Here is a 17,369-nt window from a genome sequence, read left to right as displayed (position 1 = left end):
AAGTACAGTCTACTCATTAAAGAAAGAAACATGTTATACATTTCCAGGATGTGACAATAGTAAGTAAAGGAGGACTAAATCTTTAGTGATGAGTCTGGTAAATGCCTAGTTGACCAATCAGATTGCTGGGTTGGAACAACTTGCTTATATATCTTGTATACTAACTCCGAAATAGCACACTGCCCACATTAGAACATAGTGTATTCTGCATAGGAGTAGCGTTCAGTGGGGAATCAGAGGCACAAGCGAGGGGTTCATCAGTCACTGTTCTTTATGTTCTTCTTCTATCCTCAGGCTGCCAACTGCATTGTGGGAAATATAGTGTTGAGCGTTTGGCTACCACGGCCCCAAGCTTGGTCCCGTTAACAGGAAAAACCTCTAGTTACCAGGTAATGAATTTAAAGATGTGTGTTGAATATGAAAAACGGGATGGATACGGTGTATGGTGGTGGAGACTTCCTTCATAAATGTGTGTTAGGTCAGATTTAATAAAAAATTGAGAAAAAATCCCTGCCATAGTCTTGGATTCTTCCGAACTTCATTCTTTATTAAAGTAGTTGCACAAATCAAATTGAATTGTAGTAGATGAGATGGTGATGCAGATACAAAGTAAGGCCAGATATAAACATCCTTTACAAATAACATGGATATTAGGTTAATAATAATTCCAGGTGTGTGATAGAGGGCTGAGTGTCGGTCACTCAGTGTTTTCATCTTCTGTCTCAGGTATTCACCTTCCCATATCAGACATGACTCTAGAGCAGGAGCTGCAGCGGCTTGAACAGCCAGACAAGACGTGTCATTTCCTGGCTCACAACGGCTGGGTGATGGCGACGATCCACTGCGTAATTTTGCAGAGCCAGGTAACATATATTAAACTTCTAGAATCAAGGAAAAAAGTGTTAAGGCGACACATAAATATACTGCAAAAAGGGGAAGAGAGCCTCACTGCTCCCTCTGTCCATCACGCTTTATCCTCTTGCATGTTTAATGTTTGTAAAATGAACGTTTCATCGCTATGTGCTTACGTCAAAATTATATTGGACTCTTTTTCTCTGGACCCCTGCCCAATGTGACCAGTGATGACCGCTGGCTGTCAAGGTGGTGTCCAGCAAACGATGTGGGCTTCATAGACAATTGGACACCTTTCTGGGGAAAACCTGGTCTGATTAGGAGAGACAGCATCCATCCCACTTTGGATGGAGCAGCTCTCATATCTAGAAATATGGCCAAGTTTATTAGCTGACCAAAACCATGTCGACAACCCAGAGTTGAGACCAGGAAGCAGAGCTGCAGTCTTACACGCTTCTCTGCGCCTCCATTAGAGCAGTTGCCCACCCAGTCCTTTAGTATAGAGACTGTGTCTGTCCCCCGTCCACCTACATTATTTAAAGATAAAACAAACAGAAGAGGAGTTCATCATAAAAACTAATACAAATTAAATCAACATCTCCAACAGTCCAAAATAAGAGAATTAAATGTGGACTCCTGAATATCAGGTCTATTAATAAATCCTAAACCTAAACTAAATTATAATTCATTTGAAAGTCTTGTTCTTAGCCTCACCCACCCAACCTGGAAAACGTTACAGCCAATTTTATTTGTTACAGTATATTGAGCTCCAGGTCCTTATTCTGAATTTTTATCTGCAGAATTTGCATCAGGCTTGATCCTTAAAACAGATAAAGGAATTATTGTATTGTAATTATCTATCAAAAAAATAAAAGCTTGAAAAGGACAAAAACAAACAAACAAAAAAAAGTTTAGATATGCTTCCTTTAGGGAACATTATTCACTCCAATCACCCATTAATTTCATTGTTATGGTTGATGACTATGGGCTGAAATATGTTCCAACCAAAAACTGAATTTGAATAATAATATATATTATATATATAATATATATATATATATATATATATATATATATGAATCACTGCATTGAAACGAATTGAATTTAAATTGAATGTATAGTTTGGTACTGAATAAAATTTTCTGTGACAAACACCCGGGTAGTTGAGGCAGAGCAATCGAGCACAGATACACAGGACGCCTCTCGGCCAATCAGCACTACGTGGGTGTGTGTGGTGTGTGTGTGGGTGTGTGTGTGTGTGTGTGTGTGTGTGTGTGTGTGTGTGTGTCTGCCCTGCCACGGCAACTGCTGCTGTTATGGGCATTTGTTTCCTGTGTATCTGCGCTCGATTGCTCTGCCTCAACTACCAGATGTTTGTCACAGAAAATTGAAATTGAATTGTGAGAACTGAATTTGAATTGAACAATACAAATTCAAATTATGTGATCAGTTAACTAAACTCCAAACATGCTTAAGGAATAAAAAGTTGGATGACCTACAATTGATGTAAATCAGACAAAAACTGAAGTTCTTGTAATTGGACCCAAACACCTCAGAAACTCTCTTTCTAGAGACTTAGTTACTTTAGATGGGATCACCCTGGCCTCCAGCTCCACTGTAAAGAATCTTGGGGTTGTTTTTGATCAGGATTTGTCCTTTAATGTACCATAAAACAAATTTCGAGGACTGCATTCTCCACTTACGTAACATCGCTAAAATCAGACGCATTGTCTCAGCGATGCAGAAAAACTAGTCCACGCATTTGTTACTTCAAGGCTGGACTATTGTAACTCTTTGTTATCAGGCTGCTCCAATAAGTCTCTTAGGACTTTGCAGTTAATTCAGAAGGCTGCTGCATGTGTTCTGACAGGAACCAAGATCAGAGATCACATCTCTCCCATTTTGGCTTCCTTGCATTGGCTACCTATTAAATCTAGAATAGAATTTAAAATTCTTCTCCTACTACAAAGCTCTTCATGGTCAGGCACCATCGTATCTAAAAGAGCTCATAGTACCTTACTACCCTCTAGAACAACTGCGCTCTCAGGACGCTGGGTTCCTTGTGGTTCCTATAGTCCCAAAAGTAGATTGGGAGCCAGAGCTTCAGCTATCAGGCTCCTCTTCCTTTCTGGGTTTTTGGGTCTTACTAACTAAACTTCTCCATTCTTCCCTTGTGCTTCTCGTCCAGCAGGTTCTCTGTCTCTGTCATTATTGTTATCATATCTCCATTACAGTTTATAGTTAGTTGATGATTTGCTGCCGCTGTGCATCTGTGTCTCTCTATCTCTATCACAGGTTCCACTGCTACTGTAATCATTTTATCATTCATTGTGTTTCATTATCATTATCATTCATGTAATTCATTGTCATTTTATCAGTCATTGTAATTGTACAAATGTTGTGTTGATTTGTTCTGTACACATGACATCCATTGCACGTCTGTCCGTCCTGGGAGAGGGATCCCTCCTCTGTGGCTCTTCCTGAGGTTTCTTCCACATTTTTTCCCTGTTAAAGGTTTTTGTGGGCAAGTTTTTCCTCACTTGAACCGAGGGTCTAAGGACAGAGGGTGTCACTCCCTGTACAGATTGTAAAGCCCTCCGAGGCAAATGTACTTTGTGAATATGCAATAAAATTTGATCTGGTTTGATTTGATTTGACGTCACCTGGGATGGGACAGAGATGTGAGAGTCTCAATGCAGCATACACTATTTTAAGGTTATATGTTGAACTGTCTGCACTGATGAAATTGTGACTCACTGTATCTGTGCTACTTATAGGCTCTAACGTGTACCTTCGTCGAGAGCTGATATGCTGGGGTGACAGTGTTAAACTCCGCTATGGCAAGGGGCCCGAGGACTGCCCCTACCTGTGGGCCCACATGAGGAAATACACAGAAATCACAGCCAAATATTTCCATGGAGTCAGACTGGACAACTGCCACTCTACACCATTACATGTAGCTGAGGTATTGTCATATATTATATACTTGTGCTTAAATACACTGAGCAACCAGAGAAAGTGTTGCAATATAATCCATATAATAAATGCCACCTTCGTTAAACTTCAATTCATTAATAATTGCTCATACGTTTATAAAAAGGTTGTTAATTAACGTCATTATTGACACAACAGTGATGTGGTCAGGACCAAGGCACTTGCGAAGTGGCTTTGTATATGAATACCACCAAGTTTCAATCGAATGCAGGCCTATGCACAATGTAACAATGTGAACCCTTAAAAGGGTCCATAAAGCGGTGTCAACACAACTCCAGTTTCAAGGAACATTGAACATCTGGGGTTGTATTTATTGTAGACTGGTTGTTCCATCATGCAGGTATTTCTGTTTTTCTGTGTAACAAGAATATAAGGTGAAGATACACATTGTTAATAACCAACTCCATGGTAAATGTACTGGGCAACTGTCTTAAGTTGATGTAACATTTGTAGATTTCTTACACCTCATGGTGTAACATGTTAAAGAGCTTTCTGGAATAAAAAAGACACTGTTGCTCACTATGGCCACATTCTTATGACAGACCTACAGGAAACAGTACGTGCAGCAACTGACAGACATGCTCATGCCAAGAGTAAACTCAGGCATAAGCACAGAGAGGACACTGGCTGGAGTCCATATTTAGGGTTAATGTGAGAAGAAATAGTCAAAATAAACATAAATAGTGTGAAAAGAAAATGTAATTTCATTGCAGCCTGGTCTTATGTCTTTATGTGTGTAAAGCATACTGTACCTAACCTAACCTAACCGCAGACTCCTTTCTCTCCCTGTCTGTAACACTCATGTATTGTCTTGTCCAGGCCATGTTAGATGCAGCCAGGTCGGTCAGACACAATCTGTATGTGATAGCTGAACTGTTTACAGGCAGCGAGCTCATTGACAATGTGTTTGTTAACCGGCTGGGAATTAGCAGTCTTATAAGAGGTACATCTCTTGTGCATGAACTAACTTTGTGTTTTTGTTTCTTTCTTCTCCTTTCATTGCATTCTTCTTTATTCTTCTTCTTCATACCTAAATATCCCCCTCTTTACTCTCATTCTCTGTGTTCATGGACTGTATGACTGCATGTTGTGGTTACTTTGAGGCCTGTTATCACTAACTGGCTGTATCATCTTTACATGAACTCCTCCTCCTTCTCTATCTATTTCCCATCTTCCTCTTTCCCCCCTCATCCATCATGACCTCTTGTCCTGTCTGCATTGGTTTGGGTGTGTTGCCTTGCTGTGGTTAACCAGTTCATGCTGGACGTGGCCAGAACACTTTGTCCTAACCTGTATGTGGTGGCTGAACTGTTCACCGGCAGCGAGGAGATGGATAATATCTTCGCAACCAAGCTAGGGATCACATCGCTCATACGAGGTACACTCATGTTCATGTTCAAAATGCACACACACTACATACAATAGTTCTAGGACACTGTTTATTTATTTTGGATTGTTATGGTTGTTGTTGTTGTTGTTATTATACTATTATTATTATTACTTATTAACTATTATCAACTATTGTTGTTGTAGTTATTACCATTTAGTTAGCATTTAGCATTTACTTTCACAGAAATACATTTCACTATAGTTGTTCTTTTATGATTATATGAGACAAATAAGTTGAATTGAATTTGAATATACAGTACATTCAACAAGGTAGGTATTTATGTTGCTTGTGCATGTTCTACAATTGCATGATTTTTCACAGTAATGTACATCACAGAGAAGGCACACATCATCACACAGCAGTAACTGACACAAATACATGAAGTACAACAGCACACACTAACAGTAAGCAGAACACAGTGACTCCCTAAGAAATGCAGGTAATAAATGTTGTGGAGAAGGTGCTAAAGTCAAAGGTCAATGGTGAGGTCAGGTGTGAAGAAAGTGTTCAGGAGCCTCTGATGTCTTATAGATACTTATTAGATACATTTTCAAATTACATCAGAAGAGCCTGAGTTGGTCTCACATTCTGCCCAACTCATCCTAATGGATAGACTTCAAATCACAGGATAACACCACAAATACTACACGCCCCAAATGAGACAAAGAGAATGCTTTTACCAAGAAGTGTCATTGTCAATTGCATATTCTAGTCTGGAGACACAGATGTCTGTTTACGTCAATTGGAACATCAGTGGCTAGCTATCTATTATGTCTAGGAAGGCAGCAACAGGTCTCTTCAACCCTGGCCACCACAGTGTTGAGATAGACTGGCACCTACTGTTCCCAACCAAAGCCAAATAACAATAACAATAAATAGTAATAATAATGAATAGATTGGAAACTCACCTCAGTGTTATTTTCCACTATCTGTCCATCAGGAAACTCTGTAAATCACCTCAGTACCATGTTCTGTCATTAAACTAGCCTCATAACATTTAATGACATCTTTATAGTCAGTCCAAACAGTGCTGCTTGAGTCGAGGTGAAGGAAATATTTCATAACACAGTTATAACAGTATCATGGCAGACCATGTCAAAACCAAGCAGCAGCCTCTGTGGCTGTGAAGTGAAGCCTATACCAAAGTGCTAAAAACAACTGCAGTCCACTTGAGGCTGGCTCCAGAAGTGAGTCAGTCTCCATAAGTCCCCATGTCCAAATGTCCAACTTCACAGCAGAAATAAACATGTTTACAGCCTGGTACAAAAAACAGTTTTGGTCTCTGTAGCTAATTTCCCCGTTCATGACAACTGTACTGAGGGTGAATTTATATACAACTCACCTGTTCACATTATATTAAGGCTTAAAGTTATGCAGGATTAAGAGCATGGACGCTGACTAACAGGTGGATGCTGTTACAGATGGCTTGTTTGAGCAACCAGGTGTCATTATTACGGATATTCTATATACTGCCATTGGTCAAAACCAACAACATATAATAGTTTAATATAATGTTAACACATAAAGCTGAATAGTTTCTTTAAGTTTGATAATTAGACCTGCTATGGCATGTTTATGACAGTTTGACATGTTTATGGCAGATTATGTTTGGTCACTTTTATCTTGGTTAATGTCAAGTTGCTATAATAAGCTTTGTCATGTATCATCGACTATATATCAAATAGTGTTAACTTTACATTAAAACTGACATAATTGACCGAATGACACTTGAAAACAGTTGTAAAGACTCATAAAGACTCCTTTATGTTCATGACAGGTGTAATGTCATGCACACTATGAGCAAAAGACTGCTGTGACCTCAAACCAGTCCTCCAATCATTCAGTGAGTCCTGTGACCTGTATGGAAGCATCTCATTCATAACTTTCTTTCCTTTAGTTTGTCACCTGTCTGTATATCTTGATACAGTTCCCAAATACAAATACAGGCCTACACAGTGGAGCAGAATAAGTTTGGTTTGGCCCCCAATATAATCCTACACTATTATATCATACGCAGTATTTACTGCAGCTTGTGCTGTCCAGCAGCTCTCAGAGGCAGAACACCTGCATGGCCAGATTGGAATGTGGCCCAGCTTGAATGTGTGAACCCACAGTGCTGCAGCGGTACTGATTGTGTTGTGATAACTGCCCCCTCTCTCACGAACGTCTCCTGTTCACAGAGGCCATGTCAGCTGGCGACAGCCATGAAGAAGGCAGATTGGTCTACCGTTATGGAGGCGAGCCAGTCGGAGCTTTTGTTCAGCCAAGTCTCCGTCCACTGATGCCCTCCATCGCCCATGCCATGTTCCTGGATGTAACCCACGACAACGAGTGTCCCATACAGGTGGATCTCTTTTATGGTCAAGTTAGGGTGCTGTTCATAGACTAAAGATGCTGTAAACCATTTCTGTTAGTATGTATAATCTTTGAATTTTACCTAAAAAAACAGCAACTGTATGTTTGTGGCTTTTACTCATCTAATTCAATTCACACACTTTCTGTGATTTATAAAATACCACCTACTGAAGTCCTCATGCTTTTGCTGTTTTACCTGCTTACAGAAGTACAAATACTGGACCAAATTTGACCAATAGGTTAAACTAGCCACATGTCAGCTCATGACTGCTGCCTCTCTTTGTCAAACAGCTGCGTTCAGCACTGGACTCCCTCCCCAGCTCTGCTATAGTCTCTATGGCCTGCTGTGCTACTGGATCCACCAGAGGATACGATGAATTAGTGCCTCATCAGGTTATTTACACTTACACTTTAACTCATAGGTTTGGATTTTTTCACGGCATTATTTAAACCTCATTCTATGATTTTCTGCTCACTGAAATGTATTTTCTGAAACTGAAATGTATTTGAACTGAATTAATAACACTTATGTACACTTCCCCCTTACTACTACTTTTACATGGAAATATGACAAATGAGTAGGGTATAATTTAAACGATATACATTATATAGCTTATGTGTGTGTGTGTGCGTGTGTGTGTAGATCTCTGTGGTGAAGGAGGAGCGTTTTTACCCCAAGTGGAACCCCTCAGCAGCCCCAACGTCCACTGCTGAGGTTGGATTCCAGAGTGGCATTGTAGCTGGGAAACTGGCACTCAACAAGCTGCACCAGGAACTGGCTGCCCAGGGATTCATACAGGTAGCATGATGTAGTTTGTGCATGTGGGTGTGTGAGCTCACACTAAAAGTAGTTTGATCTCATCCTTCTGTTTTCCTAAAGATTGCTTCTCAGTGAACAGCTTGTCCAAGTCTAATCTCAAATGGTCTTCCTCTCCAGGTGTATGTAGACCAAGTCGATGCAGATATTGTTGCAGTTACTCGCCACTGTCCCAGCACACACCAGTCTGTGGTTTCAGTGTGCCGCACAGCCTTCTGGAACCCCAAAACCCATCAGTACGGCACCAACGTCCCACCCATGTTCATACCTGGTATGTGGCTTTCTTTGTAGGATTCTTTTTCACACTATATGAAGATTATGTCAAAGAACCAGGCTTCTACTGCTGAATATTTCTGTCTGTCTCTCTGTTTCAAGGGAAGATAGAGGAAGTGATACTAGAGGCAAGGACAGTGGAAAGGAATGCTGGGAGTTATACGCAGGATGACAAGTACATCAACGGCATGCCAGAATACACTGTGGAAATCAAAGAACATATACCAGTAAATATTGAACATTACACAAGTTCTCTGTATGAATGGAATAGTTATCATTATTATTAAATATGTTATTAATAAATATAATAACGTGATCAAAATATGTATATGTAGTTACAGGGGAGTACGTTGGTGAAGCAAGCTGGAGTGACGTCTAAAGGTCGATCAGAGTTTGTGCAGGAAATCACCTTTCAGAAGCTGACGCCTGGCAGTGTTATCGCCTTCAGGTAATCCGCACACACACACACACACACACACACACACACACACACAGACCAGCACAGACCTTCAGCACAACTATCAAACCAGTACAATTTACATCATCATTTAATGGTATATTTCCATGGTTTGCTTAAAGCTAATTTATTAGCAGCACACATTTTTGTCATTTGTTAGTCACAAAGTTTTCTCTCACTCTCTCTCCTTCTCACAGGGTTAGTTTAGACCCCAAGGCCCAGAGGTTGGTGGGGGTGCTGAGGTATTATTTGTCCCAGTTCAGCCCAAAGTACAGGAGAGGCAGTGTGGCAGAGGAGAACTCACCAGATGCACTGCAGAACCCCCTGGCACAGTGAGTATACACATCACCCCTGCCCTGATGAGACATTACTTTTGTTTACGTTGGTCACAATAAAGATAATAAAGTTGTTAATTTGTGATTTACCTGTAGAGAATTCACCATCCCTCAAAAATGAAATTACTCTGAACAGTTAGTCAACTATAGGGGGTAGACACGACTTTAAACATCACATTATGTTAAGTGTCGTAAAGTTTTACTGCATATGAAGTAATCTGTATAAAGCCTTTCTCCTGTATTACAAAGCCTTCTCCCAGCATCCTCCTGTTTTGTTGTTTCCCATCTTGAGTCCCATCTAAAAAATCTAAATCCACCTGCAAATGTCAGCAGAGTTTGACTGAAGAGTTTCCTATCTGCTGTGTAAATGGACATGTGTTGACATGATATGAAAACTTAGTTTGGTCATCTGATGACCCTGCAGCTCTGTGGTTTATGTGTAGTCTGGAGTGACAAAGACAAACAGACGATGTAAACACTCTCCTCTGTGAAACAAGGCCTCTGTAGCCCTCCTCGTCTCTGCTCGAGGCAATCTCTGGTCTAGTATCGATTTTTTTTATTTTTTTTTATTTTTTTTATTAAACTGTCCATCATGAGCCTGACAATGTTATCGGAACCTGTTAGGAAGAAAGAAGAAGAATTGCAGGTAAATGTTTCTAAAAAAAGAAAATAAGACACCTAGTACACAGGCAGTTGGTAAAAACGTAAAGCAACCTGGAGATTGGGTGTACACAGGTGAGCTGTGTTCAGTTTCACATTTGGTAAAACAAAGTAATAGTTCTGCAGGATGGTTCACTAAGTGGCAGTATAAAGATCATAGAGGCCTTTGTTCTCTGAGCTACATGTCTGTAATATTTACACAGACTGATGTCGACGCTGACGTTAGCGGACCTGAATGTGCTGCTGTTCCGCTGCAACTCAGAAGAACAAGAAGACGGTGGTGGCTGTTACAGTATCCCCGGGTGGGAGACTCTCAAATATGCTGGACTACAAGGTAGTTACATGGCAGAGCAGTTACATGTGCATGTTTGTAGTTCATTAAGCATACACAGTGTACCACTAATGGTGGTCACATAACAGAGCACTAAAATGAGCTAGCTACTCCAACAGTACACACACACACTCACAAGTATCTTAACCATAATGAGCCTGCTGACACATTTCAGCTAAATGACAGCGTTGAGCAGAAACACGTTGGTGTGAGTCCCTGCGATACCACAGGCTTTTTATTGTACTCAGTGGATCGTGTGGAGTGTTTTCTCATGTTTGCAGCACACTGGGTCACACACAGATCCTCTGGGACTGTTTGTACAGTACTACTGCTCGACTATAGCTGATGATGCATCTTATATCTTACATGGGGCATGGCAACATTCCATTCATAAAAGCAGCTTGACAGCAGCTAAAGTCTGACCAAACCTTTTGACAGGCTTGTTGTCTGTTGTTTTGGTGCTCATATTTGATGTTGCTGACAGGACTGTAAGTGGAGTTGTTGTGTGACTGCAGGTCTGATGTCAGTGTTGGCCGACATCCGTCCCAACAATGACCTGGGCCATCCTCTGTGTGCTAACCTCAGACAAGGGGACTGGCTGATCGACTATGTGTCCAATAGACTGATAAACAGAGAGGGACCACTGGCACAGGTGAGGCTTCCACAACAGACCCACCTACTTTTCTGCTGCACCATCTGAAGGAAGCAAACAGAAGGATGCCAACATTCTCTGATCTTCATATCTATATATATCTATCTTTCATAGTAACATAAGAAGATAACAAAATATTTATACTAGAGTACTTAGTTCCAGTTCCAGTTCATGTTAACATATTGGCAGCCAATGCCATCAGTGTATGAATGTGTGTGAATGGGTGAATGAGATATGTAGTGTAAAAGAGCTTTGAGTGGTCAGAAGGTTAGAAAGGAGATATATATATAAGTACAGTCCATTTACATTGTAGCACTGTGTTTCTGCAGGTGGGTCAGTGGTTGGCAGCCATGTTTACCTACTTGAAACACATCCCACGCTACCTCATCCCCTGTTACTTTGACGCCATCCTGGTGTCCACCTACACCACAGCCCTGGACGCAACTCTGAAGCTCATGTCAAGGTAGGAAGGACCCTGGAGATCGTGTTGTTGAGGTCTGAAATTCAAATGTAAAACCTAAATCTGAAGGACTTCTTGATTTGTTTAGTTTCATCCAGAATGGCTCCACCTTCGTTCGTCACCTGGCTCTGGGTTCAGTTCAGATGTGCGGTGTCGGGCGCTTCCCTGCCCTCCCTCCACTTTCCACCAATATCGAGGGCGTTCCCTACCGCCTCAGCCCAATCACAGGCCAGAAGGAGCAGTGCTGTGTGTCTCTGGCTGCAGGTAGCCTAGCAACAAATGTAACAAAAATAACTGACATGAGTGTGAGTTGAAGATGAGATTCAGTATTTACAGTCTACATATTTAAATCACATGGTAACTGTTCTTCAGGTCTTCCTCACTTCTCCTCTGGGATTTTCCGTTGCTGGGGTCGAGATACTTTCATCGCTCTCAGAGGACTGATGCTGCTCACTGGAAGAGACACTGAGGCTCGGTACGTATGTGTGTGTGTGTATTTATAACTGTGACAACCACAGTGTCTTCAAATGAACTGTTATGTCTCATGGTCTCTGTAGCAACATCATCCTGGCCTTTGCGGGGACCCTGCGTCATGGTTTCATCCCCAACCTACTGGGTGAGGGTCGGTGTGCTAGATACAACTGTCGCGATGCTGTGTGGTGGTGGCTGCAGTGCATCCAGGTAGGAGGACACTGTAATGAAGAAAGTAAAGCGGGGGTGTGCAGAGAGGGGGATGACGAGCACAACACAACGCTGACATTGTTAGCTCATACAGTAAAGTTGTTATGGAGAATGTGTAAGCAACATTTACACAGCTACATTAGCCTGTGCTTTCATATTTATCTCATATCATCACATCTTCTAAACTTTGAAGATTTTGTTCCTGCAGCCTCAGTTACTTTTGCTGTTTATCTGTTTACACTGTAAAGTTGATCTAAATCTTTATTAGTGTCATTAAAAATATAATATAAATGGACACATGGGTGTATGGTGGAATATCATGTTATAATGATGGACTTTATTGCTTGTGTGCTTTTTCTCAGGACTACACTGCTCACGTTCATAATGGCCATGAAATCCTCCGCTGCCCTGTCACACGCATGTACCCTACTGATGACTGTGAACCCTGCACCCCTGGAGAGGTGGTATGTACAGCCACACACACACACACACACACACAAATACAGGCTAGCTGTCTGCCACAGTGTCTTACTTGATGCTACCGCTGAAGATTAAACACACACACATTTGTGTAACACACAACCATTACCATACTAATGTGCAACTTTACATGTATAACATTTATTTGTGTGTGTAGGAGCAGCCTCTGTATGAGGTGATCCAGGAGGCTCTGCAGCGCCACCTGGAGGGTATTTCCTTCAGAGAGAGAAATGCTGGATCCAAGATAGACATGAACATGAGAGATGAAGGTAGAACAGAGTGTGTGTGTGTGTGTGTGTGTGTGTGTGTTAACCCCTGATGTACTGGACAGTAATTCTAAGTTAAGTGTTTTGGATGCACAGGGGATCATCAGATCAGTTTCCAGCAGCAGCAGCTGTTCACATTCTTCGCAGTGTTTCTAAGCTCTTCCACTCCTTCCCAGGGTTCAACGTGCTTGCTAAGGTGGATCCAGCCACAGGCTTTGTGAGTGGAGGAAACCGCTTTAACTGCGGCACATGGATGGACAAAATGGGAGAGAGTGAGAGAGCGAGGAACAAAGGCATGCCTGCTACTCCAAGGTAACACACACACTGATCACACAGATTCCCTTCCATCAGTTTGAAAAGTAGCAAAACAAATCCCTGCCTGTCTTTCAGCCTTTTACTAAAAACTGAGTCCAGTCATTGAAAACATATTTAGAGACGGCTCAGTCATGAAAACACATTTAGCAGCCGTCTGATTTGTTTTTTGTGTCATTTCTTTTGTCCAGAGATGGAGCAGCAGTGGAGATCGTTGGTCTCAGTAAATCAGCTGTTCGCTGGGTTGTGGGGCTCCATGCCAAAGGACTGTTCCCTTATGATGGAGCTAAAGTACACCGAGATGGTATTACACACACACACACAGACACACACACACACACACATACTGAGGGTATATAGTGTATTTTCAGACAAAGACGTGTCTCCTGCACTTAGAGCTTTCCTCTGTGTTCCAGGTAAAGAAGTGTTCATCTCGTACTCCCAGTGGAACCAGCAGCTCCAGCAGTCCTTTGAAGCTGCTTTCTGGGTGTCTGGGATCCCAAATGACCCCAACGAGAAACACCCTGATCTGGTGCACAAAAAAGGCATCTATAAGGACAGCTATGGAGCCTCCAGCTCCTGGTGTGACTACCAGCTGAGACCTAACTTCACTATTGCCATGGTGGTGGTGAGTAGAGTGGAACCTGCCCCCGGCTCTCTGCATCATCTGTGTGTTACTTTACCGTCTAATAGTACTTTATGTTTGTTGCTCACTGAGTTGTGATTGGTTGCTTGTCATGATGTCTGTGTTTAAAGGCTCCAGAGCTGTTTACAGCAGAGAGAGCCTGGAAGGCTCTGGATGTGGCTGAGAACAAACTACTGGGACCACTAGGAATGAAGACACTTGACCCAGAGTAATATAAATATATATGTTCATACTCTGTCCTCTGTCACACTACATGCTGTGTTTATGTCATGAGGACTTTGTTTAACCTCGCAGTGACATGGTGTACTGTGGTGTCTATGACAACGCTCTGGACAACGACAACTACAACCTGGCAAAAGGCTTCAACTACCACCAAGGGCCGGTGAGTGGGATACAGCTTGTGTCTGAACTCTGTTACACCAGAGCTGATCGGGCCTGTTCTAGACAGTGACGCTGATTCCACCAGCTCTGCTCCACTCCGTGAAGAATACGGTACTCAGCTGTCATTTTTTGACGGGTGCCACGTCAAGCAGCACAGAGCAGATCGAGCTGATGAATCAGATGCAGAAACGACATAGAGAATCTGGTCAATTTTCAAAATAAAACATCCTGTGTAGATAAAGGGAAAACTATTTAAGTGGCTACTCACTTATGGCAGAAGCACATAAAGTAAAAATGGAAAGGTGGTTCACAAACTCTTCTGCTGTGGGTGAAGCTGCATGGAGAACAAACCAAAACTGCATTGTGGATGTCACAGAGCATTCCTGCTGGAATTTAGCTGGTTAGACATTTTAATGCTTCTGGAAGAGTTTCCTGTCTCTCTCAAGCTGTGTGTGTGTGTGTGTGTGTGTGTGTGTGTGTGTGTGTAGGAGTGGCTGTGGCCCGTAGGATACTTCCTGCGTGCTAAGCTCTACTTTGCGAAGAAGCTGGGACAGGATACCTACAGCAAAACTGTGACTCTGGTGAAAAACGTTCTATCACGACATTATACTCACCTGGAGAGGTACGACCGTCCTCTGTTTAACCACCCACTGTGTTCAATCTTATGATGGCAGGTGACAGATCAGCAGAACAACCTCACACACAAGACTGTGCAGTAATGTGCTTCCATTTGAATTCAGCTGAATTTAATTTGAATTATGAAGTGCCTGTTTATAACAAAGGTTATCTCATAACAGAGCAGATCTAGACTGTAGCCAACAATTTAACCATGAGCAAGGAAAAACTTTGATGCACCATTTAGAGAAACACACACACAGAAGGAATGAAACGTGTGATCATCATTCATTGCTCTCTTCATCGTTGGTGTATTGTCAGTTCTGAGCCGCCCTGTGTCTCCTCAGGTCTCCATGGAAGGGTCTGCCAGAGCTGACCAATGAAAACGGCCAGTACTGCCCATTCAGCTGTGAGACCCAGGCCTGGTCTCTGGCCACCGTGCTGGAGGTCCTCTATGACCTCTGAGTGACAGAATGGATCACAGCAGCAACAAGTTTGTGAAATGTTAAAGCATTTGCAAACACTGTAACTGTTAACTTGTGTAGATGTCTTTACCCTCAGACATGAATGTACGTTGAGGCATTGATTTAAAGCTGATGTGGCTTCAGTTTAATGTTCATTATCATATAAGTATAAATATATTAGAGAGCTTTTTTTTTCATTTCCATGTTCTGTCGTAGCTCAAATGAACTCCCTCCGTTCAAAACATTTAATTAACTGCACGAAAAGAAAAGCAGACAGTTATTTTTTGTTTTTTCAAACATTACAGCATTTAAAAAAAAACATGCTAAATATTTTTTAATATTCTGAATGAAAGTGATCCCAGCCGTCTGGTGTTGACATGTATGTAATATCACATCTCTCATTACACACTAAAGCACTTTGAGCCTACAGCCAGATGTCTGAATCTAACTCAACTAAAAAAGGCAGAAAACACACATTTTTTGCTTGCTGAGCGGGTGCTTTTATTTTGAAAGATGTCTTTTATACTGAAATAAAAATCAAACAACCTGCCACTGTGTGCATTTACACCTGGAATTCTACCTCCCAACCTGTCCTCACATAACCATACAAGTGACCTGAACACCTTCTGATGGCATGCTGTAGCACCAGTGATGTACATAGTTTAACTCCACACGGTACCACACTGTCCACCTGATGATGCCTTTCCACAGACACATGGTCTTCCAGCTGTGCCCATGATGTTATGTAGTTAAATATTTCATATTATTCAAGTGTGTATTAATGTTCTGTGCATGAACGTTGTTTTGGTGTTCTGCAGAGGTTTCCTGAGTGTGTAAACATGCTGTAGATCTCTGCTCATGTCTGATAACCGTAGAAGTAACGTTACACACCAGCAAAAGTTGGCTTAGAAAAGTCACTGTGTGCACCTGAGCACTGGAGTCCTGTCGCTGTCGCTGCTGTTCACTGTTCCATCACAGCATCCAGTCTCTGCCTGGACTGTATGTCTATTTGTACCATGTCAGAACACACTGTAGTGAAGCTGAGCTACTGTTACTTTACTGATGCAACAATGAAACCACTCACAATATTGAGCAGTATTAAAGGATGTGCTGGAGAATTAGTGGTGTACCCCCTACACACACATACACTGTGACATGCATATGTGTAGCTGCCATTTAATCAGTGTGTCAGTAATGGTGTGTATTCTGAGTGTAGTGTTACAGTTGTTGTTGAGTATAAATAAACTGTTAAATGAGTCGACTGCTGCCTCGTGTCGTCTCTGTTCAGTCAAACAGCTGCATACAGATGTGGACGTCTCAGCGGATGTGCATAATTAAGGTAAAAGTTCTGTACCATGACTAAAGATGGCCATCAGAACTCATTCACACACACTCACTCAGATGTGTGTGTGTGTGAAGATGCAGGATGTGTCTAAGACTAAACATTTTATTTCATTCTGAAATGAGCATTGAGTATTACATGATGCATTCAAATACTGTATGTTATTTCACACAGTGACAAGGCTCCAAAACCTGAGTCATGATTGGACGATTCATCATTTAGCTGATCAAATGGATGTGGAAACCAGCTCATTTGGTGCTAACTGTGTATTCATTTTCATCAATTAATGACCTATTAAGTGTTTTATAATCGGATATATGCATTTGTTATTTTCAGAGGTCTTTCTGATTCATCTATGGTGTATTATTTCTGCATGTTTTGTTTCCAGCAGCTCCTTGTTCAGTTTCAGGTTTATAAGCTCAGATCAGACTTTATGAATCCACAGAGGGGAAAGAAGAAAAAGTCAAAGGAAATAAAAGTTGTGCTAACATTAGATTCATTTGTTCTGTACACAAGTATAGAATTACATACTTCAGTACAACTTTAGTACAAACTGAAGTATGTAACTATATGTTTGTGTCAGAGGCTGTATAAAGCATAAAACCC

General features: G+C 41.6%; 1 protein-coding gene across 1 annotated transcript in view; it reads left to right on the top strand.

Moving 5' to 3' along the window:
- agla (amylo-alpha-1, 6-glucosidase, 4-alpha-glucanotransferase a) overlaps positions 1-16,682 on the top strand; it is a 17,305-nt gene extending 623 nt beyond the window's left edge. Inside the window, 26 exon segments of the mRNA XM_027291128.1 lie at positions 727-825; positions 828-863; positions 3,630-3,817; positions 5,101-5,224; positions 7,417-7,580; positions 7,883-7,984; positions 8,235-8,390; positions 8,529-8,679; positions 8,784-8,908; positions 9,017-9,129; positions 9,336-9,470; positions 10,337-10,467; positions 10,980-11,116; positions 11,446-11,579; positions 11,665-11,840; positions 11,949-12,051; positions 12,134-12,257; positions 12,620-12,721; positions 12,895-13,006; positions 13,180-13,315; positions 13,507-13,619; positions 13,732-13,943; positions 14,072-14,169; positions 14,256-14,343; positions 14,831-14,964; positions 15,305-16,682. Coding sequence (XP_027146929.1) covers positions 727-825; positions 828-863; positions 3,630-3,817; positions 5,101-5,224; positions 7,417-7,580; positions 7,883-7,984; positions 8,235-8,390; positions 8,529-8,679; positions 8,784-8,908; positions 9,017-9,129; positions 9,336-9,470; positions 10,337-10,467; positions 10,980-11,116; positions 11,446-11,579; positions 11,665-11,840; positions 11,949-12,051; positions 12,134-12,257; positions 12,620-12,721; positions 12,895-13,006; positions 13,180-13,315; positions 13,507-13,619; positions 13,732-13,943; positions 14,072-14,169; positions 14,256-14,343; positions 14,831-14,964; positions 15,305-15,422 — 3,311 coding nt within the window. The 3' untranslated portion in view covers positions 15,423-16,682.
- The last annotated feature ends 687 nt before the right edge of the window (positions 16,683-17,369 follow it).

The sequence above is a fragment of the Larimichthys crocea genome, chromosome XVIII (genome assembly GCF_000972845.2).
Source record: "Larimichthys crocea isolate SSNF chromosome XVIII, L_crocea_2.0, whole genome shotgun sequence".
NCBI classification, from domain to species: domain Eukaryota; kingdom Metazoa; phylum Chordata; class Actinopteri; family Sciaenidae; genus Larimichthys; species Larimichthys crocea.
Note: the sequence above shows the minus strand (reverse complement) of the source record. Positions and strands in the feature narration are given on the sequence as shown.